Genomic DNA, 23,997 nt, shown 5'->3' with positions numbered 1-23,997 from the left:
CCAGCGCTTTCCGTAAGCAGCACGCAGTAACTTATCTTAAAAGAGTGAGAGTGAGAGAGAGAGACAGAAGAGAAGGAAAAATTACCGTGGGCATTTTGGGGAATCTCCGCAAGCAGGGTAGTGGAGCTGGAATTCCCCTGACAGTGACGCAGAGAATTTCTTGCTATCGATCGATCCTCTGCCCCATATATACGCGGCAGCGGCTCACTCGTCCCATGCCATCGCTCGCTGGGCGACAGCATCGGAGGAAAGAAAGGTTGCCTCTCCCCCGCCTTGGATTTGATAGCCGCTAGCTGATTAAGCGTAACACGCTCTGTCCCTACCAGCAGCTAGCACAAAAAAATATCTCCAAGAAAAGAGCTGAAATCGCAGCAGCAGCGGCAACGTGCTCAGCTTAGTTAGCAGTAGCAGTGCTATCTCTTTCAGCTAAGTGGGAGAGCTCGCTCGCTAGCTGAGGAGTGCGCGCCATTAATGGCGGAAGCGGAAGGGCAGCTCGCGGCCTGCTGGGGGAAGCAGGACGACGAGTGGAGGAAAGGCCCGTGGACAACCCAGGAGGACAAGCTGCTCCTCGACCATGTCGCCCAGCACGGCGAAGGGAGGTGGAACTCCGTCTCCAAGCTCACAGGTACGGCCCGTAGAGTACTAATCGTACTCCTAATTAACTCGAGGTTCCTGGATGAACAGATCACTACTAGTACTAAGAGTATTTTTCTTGTCCTGCTCTTGATCTGATGTTTTCTAGCTTGCTCTAATGCTTTATGTTCTTCCTTGACTTTTGTCGCTGCAAGTACGGACCTCCTTTTCCAATTAACCCGGCCGGCTCGTCTGCAACTGGCAAGTTGCGAATGATTGATCCGGCCTGCAAGTTGCACACGGCCGTAAACAGTACCTTAGGATCTTCAAGTACCGGCAACTTGCGAGTTCACAAAGCTAGCCGGCCGCATGCATGCATGATTCGATCCTGTACTGTACGGTCTTGTGTGTGTTCGTCTCTTCTTGCTAGGACGAAGATGGTGATGAACTACCTAACGCTCTCTTTCACTCACGCATTGAAATTTCTTGGAGAATATCGTCAGTGCGTTCCTTTGATGAGATTTCAATCATCAATTCTTCAACTCTACAAGAACTAGCTTGCACGTAAGTAGAAACCTATTAGCTAGCTCTGCTTTACATACGATATACATGGAAGATGCATGCGTGCATATAGTGCTGGTCCTGATTCCTGAGCGAGCTACGTACGGGAAGTCCGGGCAAGTTCCATGGGCTACTGATTAACTATTTAATCAAGACACCCATGACCATGAGCTAGTGTACGTACACGCGTTTGTTGAGGTGAAAAATATACATACATATATGTATAAACTAAGTGTAGCATGGCCTATAATGGACGGACTATACATCCCGTCTATGTGCATCCACCTCGCAGAATTGGCAAGCCAAAGGGGAGTGTTGGACGAATAATCACCAGATAATTAGTTAATTGACGTATGAAAAATATCTAGTCAGTTGGCTATGTATCAGATGGAAAGACATTAGCACTTATATATACCTAAATAGTTAGTTGGATTAGTATCAACATAGTGATGCCGACATCAACTATATATGCACAGCACTAGCGGCGTATCCAGCATCCAGGCATGCGTTGGGGTTAATCCAACCCCAATATGTGGAAATATATCTTTCTCCCTGGGCTCGAGCTTTCGGGTAAAGCCGCATGCAAAGGGATGAATTCAGTATTACTAAATGAGGCAAATGACACCAATAGACTATATAGTTCATATGGGTACGTGGCCAGGCCAGGTAATATTTTTTCCTGGACCACCCCTGCGTGGTACGTAGTATAGTATTGCACATGTGGTAATCTAATCACTTGGCCTGCCCCCGAGTACGTTTCTCATTTGAGCTTTGCATGCTGCTGCAGGTCTCAAGAGAAGTGGCAAGAGTTGCAGGCTGCGGTGGGTTAACTACCTCAGACCTGATCTAAAGAGAGGCAAGATGACACCCCAAGAGGAGAGCACCATAGTCCAGCTCCACTCCTTGTGGGGGAACAGGTAAAATATACACTGGTACTGCAGACTGATCAGCTGAAACAATAGACTTGAACGATCGAGCTGAAATTCAGTGTCACGTTTCTTCTTCAGGTGGTCGACGATTGCACGCAGCCTCCCGGGGAGGACGGACAACGAGATCAAGAACTACTGGAGGACGCACTACAAGAAGGGCAAGCCGTCCAAGAACATCGAGCGCGCCAGGGCTCGGTTCCTGATGCAGCGGCGTGAGATGCAGCAGCAGCAGCAGCAGCAGCAACAGAAGCTGCTACTTGGGCAGGGCAAGGACGTCGAGCTCGCCAGCGCCACTGCCGAGGACGACGTCGACGAGAAGATGACCGGCAACGTAGGCCCGGCAGCGACGGCGCTGGCTGACCACGGCCACGAGGAGCTGATCATGCAGGACGTCTTGGACTTCCTGTGCCCCATGTCCTGCGCCCTCCTCCACAGCGCCGGGCAGAGCGGCAGCTGCGGCGCCTCCACGAGCGAGGAGTATGGGTCGACCGAGGATGACGGCGCCACGTGGGGAAGCCTGTGGAACCTCGAAGACGTGGCCCATGACGGCGACGGTGGGGCATGCGCGCTGTGGTAGCTGGATTCCCACCGTTAGCCCTCGCGGCGAGAGAAAAAGAAGACCCCATTAAGAAGTTGCATGCTCCCTTCTGATAGCGAACGGAGGGATGCGAGAGTACATGGTGCTGAAGTGATGGATAATGATGCGGCAACAACAACAACAACTATCGTACGCCCACTTTGCAGGAGGCTCAGTTGGTGACACGTTGAAAGCTCTGCTGCACTTTCTCGAGGGGAAACTGAAGATGTGTTTTCCCTGGTTGGCACTGACGAAGCTGTCTTCCTGACCGGTGCCTACTCAGACATCAGGGACAGGGGTGTGTTGAAATTGGTTTCTGTGTTAATATTAACTGTCTGAATATAACATTATCTCTGAGTATTACGTCGGGTTATGATAATCCTGTTTGTCTAACTGTATTTTGACTATTTTATGGTCTGTTTAACCGCCCTATTGTTTAACACATGTCAGGACTAGCCCTTAATGGTTTGTTTTCATAGAAGAAACACCGTGAGCACGAGCACTGAGTTCGGAACTCGAACGCTTGGTGACTTATTTTTTATACATAGAAGCAACGCCGTGAGCATGCAATGCTGAGTTCAGGACTCGAACGCTGGTGGGCAGCATGTGCACTCGCCCAGCTAGCCAACCGAGCGATGCTCGGTGCTCTAACCGGCTTTTTCAGTTTTGGCTACTTCGCATGGTTTTATTTTTACACCAGACTATGAAGTAGGTTTAGCACAACACAATTCGACAATTCAACAATCGCAAACTGAGCATTACTCAACTACATAATCAGCGCTACCAGCCTTAGAATCTTGATCACATGGCTGAAAGATCCGCATCAGCCTTTATTGCGCAAGGCCTAGAGAAAATAATCATGAAAGACTAAACTTATAGAACAAAGGCCTCATAGCTTGTCTAATATCCTGATATGAGGAAGAGGAAGGAGGAGGACATGAGACGCTGACCGGCCGGCGAGGTGAGGTCAATGTTGATCTCGATGGTGAAGGCGGGTAGCTAACCAGTGATGGCAATGAATAATGAGCTCCCATCTAGGCTTGGAGAACTGCTTGATGGGGGTTTGGCGGTAGTGGTGGTTTGTCATATCTAAGCAGTTATGGTTTACGGTGGGCGGCTGGAGCAAAAAAACAAGGGGGCCAGTGTCATGGGGTTGACGGGTGCGCTAGTCACTATAGGAGGAAGGAGGAGAGGAAAGGCGAGGAAGGAAGGCGATGTGCAGCATCATGCCCTAAGGGTACAATGCAACCGAACTGAATTGCCCATATCCAAGCCTAAAATCCCACTCCTTTTTTTTGTGCTTGGTCCACGAGTTGGCAATATTCTCGGTCCACTCAATATTAATAAAATCCATCTCTATTAAAATTAACTAAGGGGGCCATTATAGCTCAACCGATGTAGAAAAAGTAATGCAATTTTGTTAATCGATTCTTACAAAATTTAATTGCATATATATTTAAAAACATATTATATATAAAAAAGATGGTATCTATTTTTCCTTTCTGAGGGAAAATGGTATCTTCGGTAGTCCATGCATGCATGCATGTGCTAGGGTCATATATGATAATGTGAACCTAGGGCATGCCATCATTCAAGAGGGAGTGACTCCACACTAATCAATGTGACTCCGATTTCTGCCGTCTTAAGTCTTCCTTAACCAATCCCATTATCACATGAATTGTCTAGCCCGTGGTAGTTATTTCAAAGTCTGATTTGGCCGACATATATAAGCATAGGCATGTTAATGGCGTATATACCGTTCAAATTTTCCGGTAGTTGGAAAAAAGCTCTGAATATAGATTCAAAGCATCAACATAGGTAGCTCAATCATTAGTTCACGACTCATAACAGTTTAAGTAGAAAGCTTGCTTTGATATTCCATAGTAGATGAAATGTGTAACCTAGCTTATATAGTTTGCAAACATCCTCTCGGGCACTTGCTCGTACGATCCCGACATCACATACTTTAGTTAGTTAAGTTAGTGTGCACATTGACTAATTGATGGAAGTATTCTAAAACACTAATTTTTTGAAGAAAAGGACATTCACATGGCAGATAAAAATGTTTTTTGTTTCATGTTTGGTTTAGTCCAGGGCTAATGCCTTTGGTTTTAGGATAGTGGTAGTCTGTGGATCTGCTTATGAATCTAGGAAGGAAGCCTTTCTCTCTCAGTTAGACTCTTTGTTTGTAGACTACTCTATCCCGACTTTGGTTGAGGTAGATTTAAATTTAGTTAGGTATAGCTCTGATAAGAAAATTGTAATGTAGATCACAAGTGGTGTGGCCCTTTTTATGCTTGGGGTGGGGATTTGGAGTTTGTTAGGGATCAAGATGGGCAATAGGTTATTCCCTTAGTCCACCAACCGGAGTGATCTTGTCATGGCCATCATTGATAGGGTGTTCTCCTCAACTGACTTGAATCTGATTTTCCCATTACCAACCATTCAGGATCTCCCTAGGCTGGGTAGTGACCATACCACCATCTTATGGGATTCTGGTATGGATCGAAAATCCAGAAGCTCTAGTTTTAAGTTTGAGAAATGGTGGTTGCTAAGAAGTGATTTTAGAGTAGTTGTAGTAAATGCTTGGACTAGGCCTGCTAAGGGTAGGAATACAATAGATATTTGGCATACCAAGATGAGAAGTCTTAGGAAAGCTACAAAAGGCTAGAGTATTAATATAGAGGCTAACCATAGGTACCTTAAGAGAAAGATGATGCAGGAATATGACTGGGCCTACCGAGCTATTTCTGGAGCGGTTTCCCCCTGGGTTTTTTTCATGGAGAATTATGTATGGCTTTCTCTGTTCTTTTTCATTTTCATTTCCTGTTTTATTCCTTTTAAAAATTTGCAACTTATTTCTCCAAATCATGGGCTTTTCTAAATTCGTGAACATATTTCAAATTCGTTTATCTTTTTATTTGATTTTTTTCTTCCTTTTTCTAAAATGCGTGATTTCTCAAATATGTGAACTTTTTCAAATTTAACAGCTTCTTTTCAATTTCTTCGTACATTTTCAAATTGTGAACTTTTTAAAATTAGGAACTGTTCAAAACCAATAAACAGATTTTAAAATTTGTGATTTTTTTCAATCCGTGATTTTCTAAAATAAAAATGCATGAACACTTCCTATTCAATTTTTAAAATTTTGCAAACTCCTTTTCCAAAATCTGCTATTTTTTTATTAAAATCAATGAACTTTTCTCAAATTTTTTATTTTTTATTTTTGGAAATTTCTGATCTTTTTTTCAAACTAATGTTTTTCAAAATTTGGTTTTTTTTATAAATTTTACGGTTTTTCAAATCATTTTTAAAAGTCAACGGTCAACCGATCCAGCTGGCAACCCATCCAAGGTCCACCTGTCATCCAGGCGTAGCTGGGCCGGCCCACCATGCGTGCGGTGGCGCTTAAGGCGTTGCTTAGGTGCGAACCAACCTGTGGTTGAGATGGTTAGGTGGACAGTGGTATCCCAACCCGTCAGGGTTGAAAGGATCGATATGGTTGACTAGAGGGGGGTGAATAGGCAACTACCAATTTTTTACTTTTCTTTACCAAATTAAACTTTGCATCAAAGTAGGTTGTCTAGATGTGCAACTAGGTGAGCAACCTATATGATGCAATAACAACAAGCATACAAGCAAGCAAGAGAAGTAACACTAAAGAGCTTGCACAAGTAAAGATAAGAGATAACCAAGAGTGGATCTGGTGAAGACGAGGATGTGTTACCGAAGTTCCTTCCTTTTGAGGGGAAGTACGTCTCCGTTAAAGCGGTGTGGAGGCACAATGCTCCCCAAGAAGCCACTAGGGCCACCGTATTCTCCTCACGCCCTCACACAATGCGAGATGCCGTGATTCCACTATTGGTGCCCTTGAAGGCGGCAACCGAACCTTTACAAACAAGGTTGGGGCAATCTCCAAAACTTAATCGGAGGCTCCCAACAAAACCACGAAGCTTCACCACAATGGACTATGGCTCTGTGGTGACCTCAACCGTCTAGGGTGCTCAAACACCCAAGAGTAACAAGATCCGCTAGGGATGAGTGAGGGAATAGAAAATCCCTTGGTGGAAGTGTAGATCGGGGCCTTCTCAACCACTCCCGAGCAAATTAACAAGTTTGATTGGCTAGAGAGATAGATCGAGCGAAAATGGAGCTTGGAGCATTTAATGGAGCTTGAGGGGGAAGAGGTAGGTCAAAGGGAAGAAGAGGACCCCCTTTTATAGTGGGGGCAACAATCCAACCGTTGCCCCTCATCAACCAGCCCCGCACAGGGCGGTACTACCGCTAAGAGGGGGCGGTACTACCGCTAGGTCAGCGGTACTGCCGCACCAGCCAGCGGCACTGCCGCGTCAAGGAGACTAGTAGGGAAAAGGACCCAACGCCGTACTACCGTGGTGGTAGGGGCGGTACTACCGCTCCTGAAATGGTACTACCGCCTCTACAACCGCAACTAGTGCCGCAAAACCCGACACGAGAAAAAGAGCCCTTGAGTCGAGGCGGTAGGAGCCAGACTGCCCAGCGGTACTAAGGCAGCGGGGTCACGGGCGGTACTACCGCTACGGAGCAGAACTACCGCTTGTGACCCTTCGGCCGTACTATCGGTGGTAGTGCGGTACTACCGCTGGGACAGGAAGAGAGAGAGAGAATCTCTCCAAAGAGGCTGAGGACGAGGCGGTGGTGCCAGGTACCCCAGCGGTACTACTGCTGTGGAGTCATGGGCGGTACTACCGTTGTGGAGCCGTACTGCCGCTTGTGGCTCCTCAGCGGTACTATGGCTGGGTTGCGCGGTACTACCGCTGGGACCCAGACAAGACAGAAAAGTGGAGAGATCTCTACAATGCAATGGAAAAGCTCGGAGGGTGAGAAGCTGATGTGTACGTGTTGATTCCACCCATGCAATACCCCAGCGGACCCCCTCTTGATAGTACGGTGCCCTCTACGCAACTAGTCTACCGAGAGAGAAACGAAAGAGCTACACCGTCTTGAAAGACACTTCGAAGGGAAGAAAACGTCTCATGCCAGGGATGAATCTGTGAACTATTCAAAGCACAAGATTAGTCCGCAAACATGTTACCATCAATCACCAAAACTACCTTGAGAGAGATATTGCCGTAACAAGGGTTCAAATCCTGGTGCTCGCATTATTCCTAGATTTATTTTAGGATTTCCGGCGATGCGCTTTTAGTGGGAGGAGACGTTCCCGTCGAGGACGAGGCGCCTACGGTGACTTTGTAAATCTCAAGATGATATGCCGCTCAGTCTCTCGGAGGTGCTTATAGGGGTAGGGTGTGCGTGTGTGCGTTCATAGGGATGAGTGTATGCACGTGTATATGAGCACTTGTGTCTGTACTGATGCTAAAAAAAGGCGTTGCTTAGGTCTTTTTCTCGATTCAACTAAAAAAGGGGTTTTTCTCGCTTTTTTTAGGATCAGGCGTTAGTTAGGTGCTCTCCGCTCTTTGCGTCAAATGGTTGTCTTTCCGCACAGGAGCAAGCGCACTGGGCCGGCCCCTTTTACGGTTTGTATATTGGACTCTGGTTCTGGTTTTGGAAACCTTCTGAATGTTATCAACCCGGCTTTTTACCGGATAAGTATGGGAACTTTCTAAAAGGTTCCTCTGAACTGGTTTTCTATTTTTGTTTTTTACTAGATTTTTTGGTTTCTTTGTTTTATTATATTTTATTTTTTTAAAATTTATTTTATTTTATTTTTAACTAAATAGTGATACAAAAATGTTTACAGATTGTATAAATGTTCATAAATTTGAAAACAAATGTTTATGTTTTCATGAAACGTTGGTTTATAAAAAAACATATTTCAAATAATGTTCACAACAATCCATGAGCACGTGTTCAAAAAAAACAGCAATCCATGAGCACCTACGGGTTTGTGTATGTTGTCGATCAAGGTTAGATCAGCGAATTTTGAAGAAATCAGGTCTTCTCAAGAAATCCAGAAGCTTGAATTGGGAGGCCCATCGACTAGCTAGAAGTTCTTTCTTTTTCAGGTAGAAATTTGTATAACTCAAAACCTCAAGTCCTTACAATCCATCGCAGCCAAATTCAAAGCATCGAGGTCCCGAACCAAGCCAAGTCATGGTTCTACCCTCGCTACGAGCAAAATATGCTAAACAGTTTTGCTAAAGCACATCTAGATGTGCCATAAGTATTGCACATCTAAATCATATGTCATTGATCTTACATTAAGATTCGTGTGAATATTTTCTTTCTCTTTTATCCTTTTTTCTTTATGCTTGATTCACTCACTTAGATGTGGAATAACTAGGGCACATCTAGATGTGTCCTAGACACACCCTATGCTAAACTATCACTAACTTTATTTTGGCTACGATCTACATGAGTAATACAAAAATCACGAAAAGACAGAAGATATCTAATTAATCTCCTTGATGATGGACGAGTAAACCGATCTGTCAACATCTGAAGCGTGAATCAATTTTACTGCCATTAGAGAGTCCATCTCAACCTGCACTGGCAAGTCGCTTCTCTAGGTAGAAAAGGATAGGCCTTACATGCATGCACATAGACCCCTTGACAAGGGTCAAAATATATTCGGCTCGTTTTTCTCAAAAAAAAGTCGGCTCGTAAATCCGCCGGAAGGCATATTGGTATCCCTATATAACCTTTTCTTCTAATTATTGTTTGAAATTCATTTATCCTGCTTTCCCTTTAAATTAAAAAATAAAAACTGGCAACGAGATTTTTCCTTTAAAAGGCGAGATTTACCCCGCGTCCAGCCGTACTTCGCTTCGGATTCCGTTCCGATCCATGATTCGACCGGCCGGCTCGACCTCCACGTCAAGTTCACCCGTTGGGGCGGTCGGCCTCGTGGACCTGAACCGCGCGCTTCGCGTTGACATAAACGATCTTGCGTGCACCCTTGGAGGATCGACCGACCCATCGCGCGGAACGGTAGCGTGCGGCACACAAACATGTACTGGCCCGCCCTTAAACCCTCGCCGGCCAGGAAGAAGCCTGCGCCGGAGGCCACCACGGCGGCTTCCTCCGCCCTCCGCGACCTGGAGGAGGAGACCGACGACGGCTGGATCGTCCTGCCTCCGGCGCCGCCCAACTCGGGCAAGCCTCCCAGGCCCCCGCCGCCGCGCGCCACGGCGACGGACGCCGTCAACGCCTCCCCCGACGAAGCGTTCGACCCGGCCCTGGACGCCATCGTCGCCCGGTACCTGCCCCTGCGCCGCGCCCTGCTCTGCGACGGCCTGCCCCGGCAGATCCACGACGCCGACGTCTACGGCGCGCACCCCGGCTTCCTCGCCGCCGTGTACCCGCCGGCCAACGGCCGGCCCGAGTGGTTCTTCTTCGTGTGCCGCGCGCAATGCCAGGGCGGGCGGCGCAGGGCCGGGCCCGGCGCGTACCGCCTCGGCAGCGAGGCCAGGCTGCTCGGCGGCGCCGCCTACTGCCACGCCTTCCGCTACTACGAGGACGAGGCCGAGGTTGGCTCGGCCTCGACCAGGGAGACCGAGTGGCGCATGGACGAGTACGGCGACTGCCGCTCTGCCGCCGCTGCCTTCGACATGGTGGTCTGCAAGCTCTACCCGGCGCGTGGCGGGGTCGTCCATACGATGCTCGGCGTCCACCAGCCCGCGTCCCCCGCGCACCACCAAGACATGAATAAGCCGCAGGTGCTCGTCCAGCTCTACCTCGACAGCCTCAACCTGGGTGACCCACAGCGCTGCAGATTGTACGCCGTGCCCGACGTCTTTGCCGCGCACCCGGCGGTGCTCACGGTGGCGTTCCCGGCGGCCAACGACCGGTGCGAGTGGTTCTTCGCCGCGCATCGGCGCCGGCGCGAGCTAGAGGAGAACGACGAGGACAAAGCGCGCCCGCGGAGGGCAGGGCCAGGGGCGTACGTGCCGGTGCGCGAAGGCCGCGTCGTGAACGGCAATGGCGGGGACATAGGGTACCGCCGCGTGTTCTTGTACCGGGAAGACGACGTGACGGTGAGGCGGGTGTCTCGGACGGAGTGGTGGATGGAGGAGTACGGGTTCGGGAAGGACTTCCCGCACGGCGAGCTGCCCGCAGCGAAGGCACCAATGGACGAAGACGAGGAGCTGGTGGTGTACAAGCTGTGCCTGAAAATGCTTGGTTACCGGCGGTAGAAAAATTGGTCTGCAGATTCTGTCATGAAACTGAATTCTGCCTTAAACGTCTACGGTTCCCTTTCAGCAGGGAAACAATAAAGAGTGACATGTATATATGCAAACGAACGACAGTAATTTGGGGTTTGATGATATCACCAAAATAATTTGCTTTATTTCTAACGAGTTTTACACTGAGATTTAACAGTCGCTGCGGACATGCTAGACAGCAACAAGCCCTGAACTTGCCAAACACATCCAACTTCGTTATTTCATGACACGGGAACAATGCAACTCATGTAACACACTAACATGTCGATCACAACAACTCGCAAACAAAGCTAAGCAGTGACGGTGGTCTTCGAAGAACCGGAGATCGCTCCAGCCTCTGTCAGCAGAGCAACCAGCTTCCCTCCCTTGTTCAGTGCAATAGTATCTGCCACAGAAGACATTGACATGGAAGTAACTATCAGAAAGTAATCCAATTGCAAGAAAGCAAAGCTCGCACAATGGAATTTGCTGCTTGTTCATAGAACCATAACTACAATCAACAGTTTAACATGGTTGTAGGGAGCAAATCAGCTCACCGTCACAGCCACCGATGTGTTTTCCATTGATGAAGACATTGGGAACAGTCCTCTGCCCAGTCCATTCAGCAAGAGCTGACTGAATCTCAGTTCCATCGCCTTCATAAAAGATAACATGGGTTAGTTGAATAAGGTTTCTCCCAAGTCCTGTGCCGATCATCCCAATGCAGAGCCAATACATGATGCAATTAGAACTTAGAACATGCTTGATTGTTTATCATGAGCGTAGATGAGTAGTAGCGTAGTACGACTGGGAGCAGAATCTAAAAGAAACGTGTTTTGCTCATAGCATGTAAACACTAAAAAGAAGACTAACTACTCTGAGGTTCTGATGATATCACTTTCATTACGGTCTAGTTCTTTTAGGCGGCTTAAAAAATAAGCTGCCTCTCCCCAGCTTATAAAATAAGCCGCACATAAAATTTGTTGAGACTTCTAAATTATTTATCCCATAACTAATTTAGAAGCCCCGATGAATAAGAGAGAAGGCTTATAGGAAAAACTAGGAAGAAGGTGGCTTATTTTTTAAGCTGCCAAAAGACCTGCCCCTACATAGTGATTCATTGTTGGATCCTTGGGACCTCAATTGCTTCTTTGTTAACAGAAAACTCAATTGCTTCTTAATGTGTCTAACCAATCATCAAAGCTACCAAGAGATTTGATATCACACTCACATCATTACGTAGTGAGCTTACTGAAATCTTTTCCAAAAATTGTGCTGTCATATTAAATTCTTTTCCAGGCCACAGCAGTATGAAAGCTCATAAACCCAATACGCATAGTATTTCAACAAAACAGTACACAGGGCAATCCAAATGCAGGAAAATAACCTGCATTAAGCTCTTATAAACCCAACAAGGACACTATTTCAACGCAACAGTACAAAGCAACATCCGGATGCAGGAAACTTAAGGTTATTATTCATCTAAAAAATAGTTGGGAGCCCGTGGCCGTGAAACTTAGGTGCATACAGTCTACTTAAGTGAAATTTAAATAACCAAGAGACAGGACAATTCTACTTACTTTCAGTGTCCATCTCAACGGCCTTGAAACTTGCTCCAAGCTGCATGAGCAACTTCTTCACTTGAACACAGAAAGGGCAGTAAGACTTGCTGCAGATAGCCCAAAGAATCAGATGAATCAGAGTTAGCGTCAACAGGGCATGTAGCATTGGGCATCAAACATGTCGTTACAAATACAGTACTACTACTACATATTTGATCGGAACAGGTACAAACAGTAGTTGGACCAAATATTTAGGACGCGACATAAAACTTGAACCAAAACCACGAGACTTAATTTACTTTGGAATGGATGGAGTAGTAGTTAAGCTCATCATCACCGGAACAGGTACAAACAGTAGTAGTTGGACCAAATATTTAAGACGCAACATAAACCTAGCTAGTAGATCCCCTAACAACGTCCCAATCCCTTGCAAGAGGTCCGAGGATCCTTAATTTCAAGGCCGTGGCGCATCCGGAATTCAAACAAGCCAATAGGATTTGGGTACAGTTCTTCTAATTAAATATATTTAAGGCAGCTTTCTTCCTCCACCGGAAAAGAATTTAAAAAGAACAGGGAATAAAAAACAAGAACGAATATGCTCTACTCATAGGGGATGGGGAAAGAAGACCAAGGATAAGATGCGGAAATAGTGTGGGATCTATTCCTGATCATCCGCGCCCCCTTTTCAGTTCTTATCACAGACCGAATTTCCAAGTCGAGTTCAGCGGCGTCTGTTCATGGCAGGAGCGATCGGTGAGATGGAGAGAGGGGAGATGAGTCGGAGAGGCAGACCTGAAGACGACGACGGGAGCGGAGGCGACGATCTCCTTGGCCTTGGCGAGCGCCATAGCTCTGGACTCTGGGGTGGAAGAGGAGGAGGAAAAAGCGGTACCCATCTCCGCCACGGGCGCCTTGTATTTATACGGCCGGAGGGGCGCGGGGCAGGTGAGCGGCGGGCGGCGAGGGCGCTGTGCTGGTGGGGTGGGTCGGGGCTCGCGTAATCAGTGGGGCGTCTCCAGCCGACGACCGCGTGGGCGTGGCACGTTCCACTCACGTCGCGCGTGTGGAGACTCTCTTTCTCTTCTCTTGCTCCGTTTCGTTTCTGTAGCCGGGGAGGCGGCTAAATACGCGGTCAGGCCTCAGATCACAAACGAGTATTTAGTACGTACTTCTTGCTGTACGGCGAGGAGACTTGCCAATTCCACACGGAACGGAAGGCCCTAAATGTAGAAGGCGACCTCGCCGGAGACGTGACGGCGACCACTGCGAATCCCCCGCCTTCACGCCATGGACCCACGCCCACGCATAATGACCTTCCTTGAATAATCGCCGTTGACCACCCTTTTGCTACTCACATGTTTTGAACAATTTTACAGCGAACGAGAGTTCTTTACTTTACAGATACAAGAATTTTTCAAATCAAAAGAACACATAGGACCAATGGAAGTATATAAACCATTCCACCGCAAAATTTCAATCAGAAGTGAGAAACGAAAAAAAAAACAAATACGTGGAAGTGAAAAAAGGGGACATGGACAGAAGGCTAGGCTAATAATCTACGTATATATTGAAGTCCATTCAAAGTCTAGTTTGGCCGCCTAGGGACCATTATTTACCCAACAAACGCCGAAGGGATATGGTCGGATATAGCAGATTATTAACACGAAGTTCAGGCCTTACAAAAATTGCTTCCACACAATGCAACTGTATCAGATCCTCCATCTCATCATCTCAATCAAAATACGTGACGAATGCGCACAGCCAGAGTGAACTTGAACCTGGTCCGCCCAACTCCAGAGGCTTCCAGCTAGAAATAACATATGCACATGGTTGAAATTTACAACGAGGCTGGCATCTGGATCTTTTCCCGCAGCTGCTGAGCTACAGCATCAATGAATTCCTCGGTGCTCAGATAATGCTCCCTTGTTACCCTAGCAACAACAATACAGAGAAAACAGAATGACATGTTAATGTGTAACACCAGGAAAGAAGCATAACAGGCCAAGCAGAAGCAACAAACAGTGGCAGCAACATATTTGACACGCTCCCACAAATAAATGTGATTTCTTGCATTTGCCGACAGATTGGCCTGTTGACATAAAGTACCAGACAACTCAGAAAGACCATGATGCAATATACTCCCTCGTTTATTTTTATTTTTTATTTTTTATTTTTGATGAGTACATTTCTTGAAACTATGCTTTGTGATAAAATAGCAAAGAACAATGTTCTAGCTTATAAGTACTCCCTCTGTTCATAAATATAAGATATTTTGGATATTTCAATATGGACTACATGCGGACTAAAAGGAGTGAACAAACACACTAAAACGTGTCTATATACATCCGGTTCAAAAAAAAAGGTTAGAAAATCTTATATTTGTGAATGGAGGAAATCGTACCTAAAACTAAACCACATTTGTGTCATGGTTCTAGAAAACCACATTTTAGGATTTCAATGGAATTAACAGGTGTGGCTAGGCCTACCCATCAGTGATAAGTCCATGAACGGGCCTGTTATGAAGTTCCACTAGTGCCGTTCATAATTGTGTGCGTGATGAGCTGGCTGTGCTATCAAATTCCATTCCATCGTAAATAGCGTGGTTCTTCCGGAAGAGGAGCGCAAGAAGCTGGTTTTAGGAAACTCCTCACGAGATTTAGTACTTAGAAAAGAACTGTAGATTTAAGAAATTTCTATAATCTTATTGAAAATCGTAAGGTGTGGATTCATAGTTAATATTATTTCCTGTCTTTTGGCCATTGTTTATTTCATCCTTTTCTTGAGCATTTACGCATGACAAAGGACACAAATTATTCTCACTCATCTCTCGAAAGCACTAAATATAAGGGTAATTTAGTCAACTGTTTACTTCATGGAGGGTACTGTGACTAAATTATCCTGCAACAAAGTGCTTTGAAAAGAATGAGAGAGAACAATTTGTGTGGTTAATCATGCATAAATACTTGAGAAAAAAAGAATAAAATAAGGAAGGGCAAAAAAAGAGAAAATAGCACTAATGATGCATGCACGCCTTATAATTTTGAGCAAGATTGCAAACAAAAAAAACTTACAAACGAATGGGGAGAATACAAAACAAAAGACTAGAGGTTTCAAGAACATTCACCAAGATTTAAAAAATAAGTTTGAGAGAGGGGAGGAATATTATTTTTGATGAACTGTTGTTTCTTGCAAATTCGGGACTGGGAATAAACACTGTAATCCGGCCCACCCACTCTCATGAGCTAGTGAAAGTGCTACTGTTAAGCAATTAAAATTCTGGTACCTATAAGAATATTTGGTCCATTGCAACAGCAATGAATTTTCTGTTTACCTTAGTCACTAATTATCCTCAATAAAATGCTACCATATTTGTTTTAGCTGTTTCATTGTTTTATTATTGTCAGTTTGAGATAATATATTGTTGCTTACAATAATAATATCACTGTGCTTCCAGATCAATGAGTAACCACAAGGATATCAACCAAAGTTTCTGAAACACCACAAAAACTGAAAACATATACATAAATCAGCTTACTTGGTGCCATGGCTAAGAAGTGCAAGATCCTTTGTCATTTTCCCAGATTCCACTGTTTCAACACATGCAGATTCAAGCTTCTGTGTGAAATCCAGCAGCTTATCATTATTATCCAGCTTTGCTCTAAACAGAGAAATAAGTGGTTACTACATAGGCAGGGGAAGAATGTGAAAACACTTGAGCTGATTATAAACAAAAGCAGAAGAAGATTCTGATAGATCTCCTAATTCAAGGGTAAATTTTCATCATCAACACTATTGTGATTACCTATGCTCTAGCCCACGAGTCCAAGCAAATATAGAAGCTATGCTATTGGTACTCGTCTCCTGTCCCTTCTCATGTAACCTGAAATGTCTAGTGACAGTCCCATGAGCAGCCTCTGCCTCTAATGTCTTCCCATCAGAAGATAACTGTAGAAGAGGTGCTGTTTAGCTAGTGATCGAATACAATAACATAAATTCCACAGAAAAGCAGAAGGAATAGCATGACTTACCAGAACAGATGACATCAAACCCAGAGAACCAAAACCTGAAACAAGAACTCATCAACAAAAATAGATTGAATATAAAACATGAATGGCAGGACAAATTCATAGTATTAAGCAAGCGTGTTGGCTAACATCATCATGCAGCTTCAGAAAATATAGAACTCTTTAATTATAGTGTGTTGCAAGATCAGGAAGAAAACAATGCAAACCTTGGGCAAGGAAGTCACTTTGAACATCTCCGTCATAGTTTTTACATGCCCAGACATATCCACCCTCGTTTTTCACAGCATATGCCACCATGTCATCAATCAACCGGTGCTCATACCTGCATGAATCATGTAAGATCGAATATAATTTAAGCAGAACTTTACTGATCCAAATCTGGCATAAATTGGCACTAACCATATTGAGTTTTCCTCAAACTTCTCCTTCCAATTCTCTTCATATACCTCCTGAAAGATGTCCTTGAATCTATGGACATTCCAAATTTGTACATGTCAAGTTGGGACTGCTGTATGACAATATGATTAACTGCAAGATTATACTCTCGAAACGCCATCAGAGAAACAAAAAACAAACCACTTGTACTACATATAAACAAGTCTGCACGTTCAACGGAAATTATAAGGTTAACGAGAGTAGTAACCATACAGGTTAAGAGAGTAGCCTATCACTCTTCCAGTTTATTAGAATAATCACTTCACCTACCAACAAGACATCATCAGAGCACAACAATGAAACCTCATGGCAACTGGATAACTAGTACATTCACAGTTAAGACTTAAGAGTGCAGCATGAAACAGTGTATATAAGAGCATTGAAGAGACTGGTTGGTAGTCCTCGCAACAAAAAAGTTCTTAATGACTCTGGCACAATAGAAGTATATCGTAAATAATGGTCATTCCAGATACCTGCCATCGTATTTTTTTAGTATTGTGTTCTTGGTGCTCAGATAAAGAGGCCATTTCTTGGACAGGGCCATTGCCATTGATGACTCAGCAAATGCCCTAATAGACTAAAAGAAAGAGCAGAAATTAGCAGAGCTCCCAAGAGAAGAATAGAGTCATGAAATCTAGTTCGCTATCATACCTCATCCACATTATACATTGCCAATGCAACTCCAGGCCCTTTGAAATCATAAACATCTAGCTCCACCGGCTCAGCTCCATCAGGCACTGATTTTCAGTACAAAAGAAAGGAGTAGATGAACAAAGGTACAATAGAAGCTTTGGCATTAATAGAAAAATAATAAATAAATGGCAGGCCAATGGAGCTCACCATAAACCATCTTAAGCTTTCCTGGACCATTAATAATCATATCGGTAGCTCGATACTGGTCTCCAAATGCATGTCTTCCTATGCAAATGGGCTTCTTCCAACCTTCAAAACAAGGTTCCTTCCTTTAATTAGGAAACTTTATTATTTGCTATCATAAACATAATTTCACATATCCGCTCTTACCAGTAAGTATCCGTGGAATATTTTTACACAAGATAGGCTCCCGGAAAACAGTTCCTGTGTGTCATAGTGAAAATGTGTAAGGCAAAGTTAATGGTCATGATCCAGACTATCAATTATATTCTTGGAAGTATGTTTTGTACTTCTTTGTTCAAAGATTGTTACTAATACTTTTCATACTATTGTTCCTTTGTGATACCTATGGAAATATCCTGTGGCATTCCATGTTTAGGATGTTACTGTGATACGTATAAACTAATTGAGTTCGATAGTTACTTGTAACACTGCAAAACGTCAAGAAGCCTACCAAAATTTTCAAATGTTACTATGAGCAAATTCTTACAATCTACTCCTTCCGTCCCATAATATAAGACCTTATTACATCTGATTTGCTCACAAATCGGATGTAATAAGGTCTTATATTATGGTACGGAGGGAGTAACATTTATAGATTGCCTACCAATTTGGCTCCATATTATTTCATCCAGTAACTACAACACCAAAGGCAACTCAAAGAGAGAGAGAGATGAACAAACCATTTAGGATGTTCCTGATGGTGCCATTTGGGCTCCTCCACATTGACTTGAGCTTGAACTCTTTGACTCTTGTTTCATCTGCATATAAACACAGAAAAAAGACATATTAATCCAACAAAAAGAACGTGTCCTCGTTCTTATAAACTTTTCAGATGCACTCAATCAAACTATTGGCACAATGTATCAAACTTCACCATATATACTCTTCAGCCCATAAAGAAAGTTAAATAATCGAACAAATACACTTACCTATGTGTTTACATCTAACAAATGCAGTACCCTAATAAGTTAGTAACACAAAATGTAACAGGCAAACAATGCAAAACAAAAGGCATAGAAGATTAAGTTTCACTAAAGGATTCAATTTACCTTACAATAGACAAACAATTAGTCCTATATTTATATATGATGTTCTCATTGGAAACTTAGTAAATAAGTATCCGATAAAGAATCCATAAGCATAAGGGACGATAACTCAACCAGCAATTCAGCACCATGAAAAATGGTGAAATTATAAGAAATGGTGTAAGCCAAAACAAAAGGCCGATACCATCTTCATTAACAGATTGGATAATCCAAACAAGTATTTCAAAATTAGATCTCATTTTTGTTGTTCCTCTTGCAATTTATGTCAACAGAAACACATCTTATTGTGGTTCTAGACACTCAGGTTAGTATCAAACCAAATTTGATCAGCATTCTCATAAATATTTTAAGCTCATGTACGCCAGCTGATTAGCAAGAAAAGTGTAGGCAAGTATGGATAGGCATGTGCCAGGAGCATGCAGGCATTTGAAGGAATACTTAAAAATAAATGTACAAATTAAGCCATGAAATGCATGCATTTTATCACCAGAAAAGAAAAATTGATATGGGATATCAAAGAAAGGACTCTACCAGGAGTAATTGTAGCACACTTAACAGCAACATTATACCTGTTGAGAACAGAGAAAAGAGATTGGTAGAGATGAGAAAAGAATGTAAAAACATATTCTTCAAATATGTAAAAAATAAAATCCTAAAGCTACACTTTGAACTAGGAAATGCAAATTTATGAAACAAAACTATGATTACCATCACAGTAGAAGAATAAACAGTTTTAGCCTGGAAAACTATCAGGGAAAGGATATGTCATAACTTATTCTGCTTATCCTCTTAATGAAAAGATGTGCAAACATCTCGGGTCAACAAAAAATATGCATTCTCTAAAAAAATCGTTGCATATGAAACTGTGCAACCCCAAATCACAAGCAAAATGGCAGGAAACGAAGAACAAAAGATCCAACACCTTGCTGTGAAGGGGAACCATGAGTGTATGTGACATAGCTACTATGCACAATATTGTCATCCTGGAAACAATCTCTCCATGCATATGGCATACATATGAAGAAATAGCCTTGTCAACGCTTGTTTGAAGTGTGGAGTTAGTTGGCTAGGGAAAATTGGGCACATGCAGAGCAGAAGATATCCAATAAATGGTTCTCATTAAGCCGCTTGTTTGAACATGAGTGAGCCAATTCAAGTTTTTAAAACAACTTGGCTGAGCCAATTCCATGGAAAAAGGGACAAGTAAAATCCATCAGGTACTACCTGATAGCAAACCAAAGTTTGCCAAGGGCATACAAAATTGACGTAATCAAATTAGTCATTCGACTACCAGAAGTGATCCATTTCATTTCCACAGAAGTATCCTGGTCATCATCAATACTTGCAGCTACTAGTAGCCTACCAAGCAACATCTCCAAAATTTGACACATGAATGCCAAATGCAAAATTCAAATTCTTCATCCAAAATGCTAAGAAGTCACTGACATGAAGGATTGGATCAAATACTCCCTCCATTCACAAATACAAGAAGTTCTAATTTTCTTTTGAATCGGATGTATATAGACACGTTTTAGTGTGTTTGTTCACTAATTTCAGTCTGTATGTAGCCTATATTGAAATGTTCAAAACATCTTATATTTGTGAACAGAGGGAGCATATTATAATTGAGAGCAGAAACAGGGAAAGGGGATAAGTATAGTTACTCCAAAGTAGCCTCGGCACTCTCGACAGTGACCTTATCATCAGTGGCATCCCGATTGAGCACCCCAAGGTCGAAGTACTTAACATCCAGGTCCAGGTACGGGAAGATAAGCTGCACACGACCCCATGATCCACTCGCATCAGGGAACAAACTGAACTAGCACTAACTACTATAAAAACTGCGAAGATCAAAGCAGAATTCCGCACCTTATCCTTTATCATCTTCCATATTACCCGCGTCATCTCGTCACCTGGAACAAAATAAACACAATCCACTCGCATGTTTACTTGTTTAGGACCGCTGAAGATAGGGGAGGAAGGAGGAGGTGTGACGACGAGGAAACGCACCGTCCATCTCGACGATGGGGCTGTTGACCTTGATTCGGTGCTGCTCGGCCGCCGCCGCGGCGGCATAGCAGCGGAGCGAGGCGGCGCGGAACGAGCGGCCGCCCGGGGCGGAGAGGCACGCGAGCGAGGAGGGGAGGCGGCCCCGGGCGGGGTTTAGCAGGAGGGCTTTGGTCGCGGCGGAAGCGGAGAGGGGAGCCATGGCGAGAAGGCGGCGGGGCAGGAGCAGGTGGCGCATAATGTGGGCGCGGCGGCGGCTGGCAGACGGGAGGGGAAAGGGGCGACTGGCGCGGCCTTGGTCGAGCCGGACGAGAGAGATGGGCTCCTCGAGCCCAACGACAGCGGAGTCGAGAACATGGCCACCTGGTTCGTGCCAGGCGTGCTGGCCCACTAGCCCGCGTGCCTGGCATGTGACGGGTATGCCTGGGCTGCGAGGCCAGGCCCACGTGCCGGCCCGGCCCGGCATGGTTAGGAGGTTGGCCGCGCAGGCATGTCTAAAAGACCCCTAAAAAAGGCATGTCTAAAAGAGCCTCCCCTTAAAAAAAAACATGGTGAAAAAGTCGTTGCGGAGGAGCGAGGGCGCGGGGGATGAGGTGGTAGGGTGGGGGACATGTGGTGATCGCGGAGTGAGGGGCCACCTGTTCGTGCCGTTGGCACTCAAGATGGCAACGGGCTCAAAACCTGCATCCCACGGATATCTACCCTATTAAGGGACATGGATGAGCCAGATTATATCAAACATGGCTTTGATGTTGGGTAAAATCCAAAACTCGTCGATTTTCATGGGTGCAAACCCGTTCCAGTGCTCCCCATCAAGTTTCATGTGTGCAAACCACAACTCCAAAAGGGGGCGGGGGGCTGGGAGTCAGCAGAAAGGCATCCACATTGCCATAGCTTCGATCATGAAGGCCACGACATCGATCTTAGGGATGAGTGTGTGTGTGTGTGTGTGTGAGAGAGAGAGAGAGAGTGAGAGAGAAAGAGAGAGCGTATGTGAGCATCTACGATTGTACTGCATTAAAAAAACTGCCTCCAATGCTCGATTATGCACTAGTAATTGCACGTCGTGATAGTAACATATTGTTTAGAGGTTGTTAACCTCCTATGATCGCGGAGTGAGGGGCCGCCGGTTCGTGCCGTTGGCACTCAAGATGGCAACGGGTTTAAAACCTGCATCCCCACGGATATCTACCCTATTAAGGGACATGGATGAGCCAGATTATATCAAACATGGCTTTGTTGTTGGGTAAAATCCTAAACCCGTCGACTTTCATGGGTGCAAACCCGTTCCAGTGCTCCCCATCAAGTTTCACGTGTGCAAACCACAACTCCAAAAGGGAGCGGGGGGCTGGGAGTCAGCAGAAAGGCATCCACATTGCCATAGCTTCGATCACGAAGGCCACAACATCGATCTTAGGGATGAGTGTGTGTGTGTGTGTGTGAGAGAGAGAGAGAGAGCATATGTGAGCATTTACGATTGTACTGCATTAAAAAAACTGCCTCCAATGCTCGATTCTGCACTAGTAATTGCACGTCGTGATAGTAACATATTGTTTAGAGGTTGTTAACCTCCTGTGATCGCGGAGTGAGGGGCCGCCGGTTCGTGCCGTTGGCACTCAAGATGGCAACGGGTTTAAAACCTGCATCCCCATGGATATCTACCCTATTAAGGGACATGGATGAGCCAGATTATATCAAACATGGCTTTGCTATTGGGTAAAATCCAAAACCCGTCGATTTTCATGGGTGCAAACCCGTTCCAGTGCTCCCCATCAAGTTTCACGTGTGCAAACCACAACTCCAAAAGGGAGCGGGGGGCTGGGAGTCAGCAGAAAGGCATCCACCTTGCCATAGCTTCGATCACGAAGGTCACGACATCGATCTTAGGGATGAGTGTGTGTGTGTGAGAGAGAGAGAGAGCGTATGTGAGCATCTACGATTGTACTGCATTAAAAAAACTGCCTCCAATGCTCGATTCTGCACTAGTAATTGCACGCCGTGATAGTAACATATTGTTTAGAGGTTGTTAACCTCCTGTTATCGCACTACAATTCCCATTCATTTGTTGCTTATATCTTAAAAGAAATAGGGGTGATGGCTCTTAGTTTTGCTTTCTAATCGGTTCACTATGCCCAGAGAACCGATAACAATCGTTTACCACACTCTTGAGGGGGCAGATAGTAAGATTAATAGAAGATGAGACTTTCTTGTAAGTTGTAAGATGAGACTTTCTTGTAAGTTGTAACTAGTCTGCTGGCTTGTTTTAACCAAATCACACTTCCCATTTATCTCGTAGGTCGATGGTAGTCGACCAAATGCCCACCGGTCACTGCTTGAATTTCGGTTGGCCCAAGTAATGCAACCTACCACTTTCGGGTTTGAGAACTTTCTAGAGTGGGTTCTTTTATTTTCTTTCATTTTTCTCTTTTTCCTTTTATTTTTTTTATTTCTTTTTTTTTGTTTCTATTTTTTACGTTCATTTTTTCTTTTCCTTTTCAACTTGTGAACATATCTTGAATTAGTGAACCTTATTTCAAAATCCTGAACATTTTTTGAAATTTTAATTGTGATTTTTTTTCAAAATTGTAAAAGTTTTCTCAAACCATGAACATTTTCTAAATTCTTCAACAGTTTCTACAAATTCATAACATTTTTTGAAATCATGAACATTTTTTAAATTTGTCAACAGTTTCTACAAATTCTTAGCATTTTTTTGAATTCATGAATATTTCTTTGCAAATTCACGAACAATTTTTGAATGAATATTTTTTGAACTCACGAACATTTTTTGAGATCATGCATATTTTTCCATATTAACAAACTTTACTTTACAAATTCACAGCCACTTTTTGAAATATGAGCATTTTTTGAATTTGCAATCTTTGTACAAGTTATGAACATTTTTTCAAAATCAAGAACATTTTTTTACCAATTCATGAACATCATTTGAAATTTGAAAGTGTTAGTTATCGACTAGAGTGGGGTGAATAGACATTTTTTATGAAAGTCTTCAAAACATGGGGGCTTTGAAGACAAATAGTAAAAATAAACCTATTGATATGCAGTGGAAGGTAGACTACACTAGACAAGCCATAGTCAAGTAAGCAATGAAGTGAAAGCACAAAGACTATCAGCTGCTATGTAGTATGGATCATGATGAAAGATAGTATGAAGCCAAACAACAATAGTCTTCACACAATGAAGTCAATCAGATCATGCAAGCAGGCAATGACTTCACAAAGACAAACTGTAAGTAAAGAGA

The 23,997-nt window shown here is 44.2% G+C and overlaps 4 protein-coding genes across 4 annotated transcripts; 2 read left to right on the top strand and 2 right to left on the bottom strand.

Annotated features, from left to right (window-relative positions):
• The first annotated feature begins 230 nt into the window (after window positions 1-230).
• On the top strand, window positions 231-3,038 carry LOC119355701 (transcription factor MYB2-like). The gene is made up of 3 exons (XM_037622548.1): window positions 231-625; window positions 1,922-2,051; window positions 2,142-3,038. Exons 1-3 carry the CDS (start codon window positions 472-474, stop codon window positions 2,638-2,640), a joined length of 783 nt encoding a protein of 260 aa, XP_037478445.1. The 5' UTR covers window positions 231-471; the 3' UTR covers window positions 2,641-3,038.
• A 6,552-nt stretch (window positions 3,039-9,590) lies between these two features.
• On the top strand, window positions 9,591-10,935 carry LOC119355699. Its single transcript, XM_037622545.1, has one exon. It carries the CDS (start codon window positions 9,591-9,593, stop codon window positions 10,773-10,775), a length of 1,185 nt encoding a protein of 394 aa, XP_037478442.1. The 3' UTR covers window positions 10,776-10,935.
• On the bottom strand, window positions 10,910-13,394 carry LOC119355700 (glutaredoxin-C6-like). Its single transcript, XM_037622546.1, has 4 exons — window positions 13,139-13,394; window positions 12,365-12,453; window positions 11,342-11,440; window positions 10,910-11,190 (listed from the first exon to the last, which is right to left on the bottom strand). Exons 1-4 carry the CDS (start codon window positions 13,240-13,242, stop codon window positions 11,096-11,098), a joined length of 387 nt encoding a protein of 128 aa, XP_037478443.1. The 5' UTR covers window positions 13,243-13,394; the 3' UTR covers window positions 10,910-11,095.
• A 495-nt stretch (window positions 13,395-13,889) lies between these two features.
• LOC119355698 (isocitrate dehydrogenase [NADP]-like) lies at window positions 13,890-21,034 on the bottom strand. The gene is made up of 15 exons (XM_037622544.1): window positions 20,739-21,034; window positions 20,598-20,641; window positions 20,393-20,502; window positions 19,260-19,297; window positions 18,363-18,440; window positions 17,830-17,883; window positions 17,647-17,748; window positions 17,458-17,543; window positions 17,280-17,383; window positions 16,771-16,839; window positions 16,578-16,693; window positions 16,375-16,409; window positions 16,149-16,291; window positions 15,882-16,004; window positions 13,890-14,277 (listed from the first exon to the last, which is right to left on the bottom strand). The coding sequence occupies exons 1-15, from the start codon at window positions 20,971-20,973 to the stop codon at window positions 14,184-14,186; spliced, it is 1,431 nt and encodes a 476-aa protein (XP_037478441.1). The 5' UTR covers window positions 20,974-21,034; the 3' UTR covers window positions 13,890-14,183.
• Window positions 21,035-23,997: the final 2,963 nt, after the last annotated feature.

Source organism: Triticum dicoccoides, chromosome 2A (genome assembly GCF_002162155.2).
Source record: "Triticum dicoccoides isolate Atlit2015 ecotype Zavitan chromosome 2A, WEW_v2.0, whole genome shotgun sequence".
NCBI classification, from domain to species: Eukaryota; Viridiplantae; Streptophyta; class Magnoliopsida; order Poales; family Poaceae; genus Triticum; species Triticum dicoccoides.
This window is presented reverse-complemented; position numbering and strand designations above follow the sequence as displayed.

Bases quoted from the DNA above. Each gene is read 5' to 3' on its own strand.
- LOC119355701 (XM_037622548.1), top strand. From the start codon at position 472: ATGGCGGAAGCGGAAGGGCAGCTCGCGGCCTGCTGGGGGAAGCAGGAC. The intron at 626-1,921 runs GTACGGCCCGTA...ATGCTGCTGCAG, and splicing joins CTCCGTCTCCAAGCTCACAG to GTCTCAAGAGAAGTGGCAAG. The intron at 2,052-2,141 runs GTAAAATATACA...TTTCTTCTTCAG, and splicing joins CACTCCTTGTGGGGGAACAG to GTGGTCGACGATTGCACGCA.
- LOC119355699 (XM_037622545.1), top strand. From the start codon at position 9,591: ATGTACTGGCCCGCCCTTAAACCCTCGCCGGCCAGGAAGAAGCCTGCG.
- LOC119355700 (XM_037622546.1), bottom strand. From the start codon at position 13,242: ATGGGTACCGCTTTTTCCTCCTCCTCTTCCACCCCAGAGTCCAGAGCT. The intron at 12,454-13,138 runs GTCTGCCTCTCC...GGCTATCTGCAG, and splicing joins GCTCCCGTCGTCGTCTTCAG to CAAGTCTTACTGCCCTTTCT. The intron at 11,191-11,341 runs GTGAGCTGATTT...CTTCTGTGGCAG, and splicing joins ACACATCGGTGGCTGTGACG to ATACTATTGCACTGAACAAG.
- LOC119355698 (XM_037622544.1), bottom strand. From the start codon at position 20,973: ATGCGCCACCTGCTCCTGCCCCGCCGCCTTCTCGCCATGGCTCCCCTC. The intron at 19,298-20,392 runs GTAACTATACTT...TGTTCTCAACAG, and splicing joins AGTGCCGAGGCTACTTTGGA to GTATAATGTTGCTGTTAAGT. The intron at 16,694-16,770 runs GTTAGTGCCAAT...TGATTCATGCAG, and splicing joins TTTGAGGAAAACTCAATATG to GTATGAGCACCGGTTGATTG.